The following is a 4,788-nucleotide window of genomic DNA, read 5'->3' as shown; positions in this document are numbered from 1 at the left end:
GCTTTCGTATAGCAGCACCATAACCAACTAGAAAGCCTACGCGAAAAAATTCATGAACAAGTTTTACCCGCTCTCCAAGATGGATGGCGAGACTCCGAGAAGATTGAACCTCCTTCGCACAAAAACTCAGGAAAATCATATATTCCCTCCGTCCGGAATTCAATAAGTATTTCCGGACGGAGGGAGTGCTACAAAGCTTGGGGGAGATACTAGCTAAGTTCTCCGACAAAAATTTGCTGTGTCGAAGTAAGCTACATTAAACATTATTAGTAAAACTCTTTGATCAATTTTATTCTGCATATAAAATTTGTCTAAGATCAAACTTCGTGAAGTTTGATCATATTTGTATGAAAATATCAACAATCATAATATGAAATTCATATTGTTAGATGCGCCATGAATTTAATTTTTATATTATATAATTTACTACAGGTAGATTCAATATTTTTCATATAAATATGTGAAACTTTATTTAGTTTCTTTCGCGAGGTAAATACGAAGTTTGACTTAAGACAAATCTTATATATGTTGTTATATATACTTCCTCCGTTCCAAATTACTCGTCGTGGTTTTAGTTCAAATTTGAACTAAAACCACGACGAGTAATTTAGAACGGAGTGAGTACATACGGAGTAAAAACCGGAGGGAGTACATGACTCTTGTTGCACGTCATCAAACCTACTAATCTTTTGTATACAGATTGCACCACAAAATAATTTGAAAACTGAAATCATTTGGACGAGCAAAAGGCCAAACAAAACCAGATAAAACAACTTATAACAACCAAAATGAAACGACCAGCTAGAAACAAAAAAAAAACAATAGTGTCACCCCCCGTCAATGGCGCCAGAGACCTACTCGTCTCCAGGACGGCCGCCGAGATGCGTCTGCTTCATCTTCGTCAGCTCCTTCCTCCTCTTTCTCGCCTCCGCCGCCATCACCGCCCTCTCCCTCTCGCCCGCCACAGCACGGCTGCCGCCGCTCTCGGCGCTCGTCGCACACTTCCTGTCGACATCAAGCCCCAGCGTGAGCGAGCACGGGTCGTCGTCGGTGTCCTCCTCGGCCGTTCCTCCGCCGGTACCCTGGCTGGCGCCCCCGCTCGTCGTCTCATGGAGCGGCTGCGCGTAAGATGTCGCCGGCGAGCCATGTGGGTCGGTGACGACGGGGTAGTACCACGCGCAGGGCGGAAAGCAGAGCGGCGGGGCATGTCCAGTGCTGGCGCCGCCGCCCATGTTGCTGGCGTTGGGATGGTACCCCGGCCAAGAGCCCCAGACATACGGCACCGGCACGGCCGAGGGCCCAGCTGTTGCGTAAAGGAAGCCCGGCCCAGGGGGTGCATCCAGCGGGGCCGCCGTGGACAGCGTGGCTTCTGCCCGCTGCTCCGCTGGTGGCGTGGTGTCCATAGACGTTACCACCGGCGGCGGCGCCTTCTCTGCCGTCTTCGCAATAACCTGTAGATGGAGAAAATCATCCACGACTAGTCAGGATCACAGCAAGCTTTCGCTCCAGGTGTTTGGTTCTCTTTGCACGCAGAAGGACGATTCAAAATGAGATGGCATTGGTAAAGCTCTGAAGACCTGGACATACCGGCAAAAAGCTCGTCTCAACAAGCGGCACACCCTACCTATAGCTACTTTGAGTCTTGTGGGCATGAGCAGTAGAACAGCAGAAGCGTGTGCGGCAACTTTGGGCCACAAATTAAAGAAGAAAGCAATCTTGGCAGAAAGCCAAATATAGAAAACACGGATGTCGTTTTATCCATACATATGGCATCAAGAACTACGTGTCTCCAGTTCGGTACTTGGGTTCGACTATGACTTGCGTTTCCGATGACTGCTTGCTGGCCTAGCTAGCGACTACTAGTACTGGACTGGGGTACTACTACAATAGTAAAGTGCAGTCATGTGGCTCGCTTTCAGGGGAACAACTGGAGGCTCCGAACATGCTAGATTCTCTCTGCCCTGACACTAGTAATTACTACGTACTAATAAAGATCACTAAAATAATGGAAGCGGCAGATGATGTCGTGCCTGTTCTTTCAGCTGCTTGTTCGTCTCCTGGAGTGTGAGATACTCTTGCATCACCGTCTCCTTCTCCTGCGCAAACAAAGGGGGAATTAACATAGGTTAAGCCTAAAGTTTGTTCCTGTTAATTGCCATTCTTGCTGCTACATAAACCTATCGGCATACCTTCTTCATGCTCTCGTTTTGTGACGACAAGTCCGCAACTTTCCTCGCCAGTTCGTCTCGGATCGCCTAATTAAAATTAAGACAACACTACATAAAGCTGGAGTAGCTCGGATGAATTGTAAGTATACAGAGAGATGGTTCTATACGAACGCTGTGAAAGCCAAAATATTATAACCTGACGGCGGAGTATGGTTTGGCGCGCAGACTCCCGGTTCGCGAGCACGCGCCGCAGCCGCTTTGCCTCCTTCTCAGCCTGTTGGATCCGCACAAGAAACTAGGGGTCAAGTGGGAGCCAGCACAGGTTTGCATCCACGCGACATAGCCGCTGAGTTACCTCGGTGAGCGTATGCCGGGGCCTTGGGCCGTAGCCGCCTCCACCTGGAGCCGCCACGGCCACCCGCGCCTGCTGCGAGGGACACCCGGCGCTGGAGCTGCTGGAGCACGACGCCTGGATGCCGACCTTGCCCAGCTCCAGGCTCAGCCTCGTGCTCGCCAGCTCCTCCTCCTCCTCCTCACGGCTGCCTCCATGCTGCGGCGCCGCCGGGTGCACGGCGGGAAGAGCTGCTGGCCCCGAAACGCCGGCCATGTTGGCCAGTGCCATGGCCGCGTCGAGCTCCACGTCGCCCGAGACGCCTCGGCGGCATTGCCGCTGGCCGCTACGATCAGACATGGGAGCAACCGGGACAATCTTGGCATCTGCAGCAGACACGGGGTGGGAGTTGATGCCAAGGCGAAGAGAAGGGCGGCGGCCGGTACCCTCCTCAAGTACTACACCTTGCCCTGGCCCGTGCCCAGCCGCCACGTCTCCACGCCACAGGACGTCACGTAGGTAGCACGGACACGTGGCGGACATGCGTCAGCCGTCCGCTCGCTTCCTCCTGGTGGGCCATTGGCGTCAGTGGGATGTGGCGCCGTGTGGTACTATGGCCGCATCGGACTTACACATGGACCGCTCAACAGCCAGGAAGAGCAGTGGAAGCTCGCTCGGTGCCCTCGGCGGGTGTGGGACCCAAAGGGCATAAGTGGGGCCGCGCGGTCAGTAGGAGGAGCAAACGGTGCCGCGTGTGAACGGGACAGGACAGGCTGCGGGCGGGGAGGGAACGGCCTGGAAGACCACGCTTGGCTCAGTCGGTTCAGTATCACCGAGTCGGAGAAGTTACCTTGCTCGTAACTTGGTCGTGAGTGAGGACTGCTGATTTTTTTTTATTGCGCCAGAAAAACTTTTTGATCTTTTCAATCATGCCATATAACAAATATCGGAGCAAACCAACCTGTGATTGGATGGTTAGAGGGACTGTGGTATCCCCATCCCATCAGGGTTCAAATTCTGATGCTCGCATTTATTTCTGGATTTATTTCAGGATTTTCGGCGATGCGCATTCAGTGGGAGGAGACGTTTCCGTCGACGACAAAGCGCCTATAGTGACTTCATAAATCTCAAGATGATATGCCGGCTCAGTCTTTCGGAGGTGCTCATAGGGATAGGGTGCCCGTGTGCGCGTTCATAGGGATGAGTGTATGCGTTGTATATGAGTGCTTGTGTCTGTACTGATGTTCAAAAAAAAACACCAGGAATAATAAAAATTAGGTCCAGATTTGTAGACCATCTAGCAACGACTATAAGCATTGAAGTGAGCCGAAGACGCGCCGTCGTCATTGTCCCTCCCTCGTCGGAACCAGGCAAAACTGGTTGTAGTAGACAGTCAGAAAGTCGTCGTGCTAAGGCCTCATAAGACCAGCGCAGCAGTACCGCTGTCGATGAAAAGTAATGTAGATCGAAAGATCCATCCTAAAAACACATGAACGTAGACAAACTACAACTAGATCCGAGCAAATCCACCAACGACAGATTCGCTAGACACAAATCTTCGCACGCCCACCGATAATGCTAGACATACCAGACGGGGGCAAGGCGGGGAGAACCTTATTCCATCTTCAGGGAGCCGTCGTCGTCTCATCTTCATAAGCAGGACACGAAGTCTAACAAAACGCCAAGGAACAACTGAAAACAGAACCCTCCCGCCGGCAAGGGTCGAGATCCACCGTGCCGCCATGTCCCTAAGACCATCGAAGATGAGGCGAACCGACGGCGCCGCCGGCGGGAGGCAAGGGAAGCCTAGACTTTTCTTGATCATGATATATTATTTTTCTCAACACACTGATTGGTGTGTGTCCTTCCATCCAATGATTTATAGGGGCGTCTCCAATGATGGCACATAAATTTGCTCGAGCGTCTGTCCACGGACAGATGGAGCAGTCCATGAAGACTGATGTGGTAGATGGCCATCCAACATTGTCCGCATACATCTAATTGAATTTTTTTAAGTCTACAAGTTCAAATAGCCACATATATAACCTAAAATAGTTTAAATGTTCAAATGCAGCGGTAGTTCTAATAAAAAAAATCAAATATTACACTCCAAAATGTCGTCTCCCCCTTGACCGTCCATAGATGCTCAATCAAATCTTTCTTTAGTTGCTCGATGCCAAATTTGTTGATGCATTTGAACAAATTCTTCAAATGTGTCCAGATTTTGGTCGGAAGTTCGATATGATCACCCATGTTTTCAAATTCAAAACCTACAACAACATCCTCACG

The 4,788-nt window shown here is 50.6% G+C and overlaps 1 protein-coding gene across 1 annotated transcript; it reads right to left on the bottom strand.

Moving 5' to 3' along the window:
* Positions 1–647: 647 nt before the first annotated feature.
* On the bottom strand, positions 648–4,243 carry LOC119305364 (G-box-binding factor 1-like). Its single transcript, XM_037581895.1, has 7 exons — positions 4,093–4,243; positions 3,867–3,875; positions 2,524–2,885; positions 2,365–2,442; positions 2,190–2,255; positions 1,413–1,451; positions 648–1,118 (listed from the first exon to the last, which is right to left on the bottom strand). Exons 1-7 carry the CDS (start codon positions 4,241–4,243, stop codon positions 855–857), a joined length of 969 nt encoding a protein of 322 aa, XP_037437792.1. The 3' UTR covers positions 648–854.
* Positions 4,244–4,788: the final 545 nt, after the last annotated feature.

The sequence above is a fragment of the Triticum dicoccoides genome, chromosome 5B (assembly GCF_002162155.2).
Source record: "Triticum dicoccoides isolate Atlit2015 ecotype Zavitan chromosome 5B, WEW_v2.0, whole genome shotgun sequence".
Classification (NCBI taxonomy): domain Eukaryota; kingdom Viridiplantae; phylum Streptophyta; class Magnoliopsida; order Poales; family Poaceae; genus Triticum; species Triticum dicoccoides.
This window is presented reverse-complemented; position numbering and strand designations above follow the sequence as displayed.

Coding starts and splice junctions, on each gene's coding strand:
- LOC119305364 (XM_037581895.1), bottom strand. CDS start 4,243: ATGGCGGCACGGTGGATCTCGACCCTTGCCGGCGGGAGGGTTCTGTTT. Junction 2,443..2,523: donor CCCGGCATACGCTCACCGAG/GTAACTCAGCGG, acceptor CGGATCCAACAG/GCTGAGAAGGAGGCAAAGCG. Junction 2,256..2,364: donor AAACCATACTCCGCCGTCAG/GTTATAATATTT, acceptor AATTTTAATTAG/GCGATCCGAGACGAACTGGC.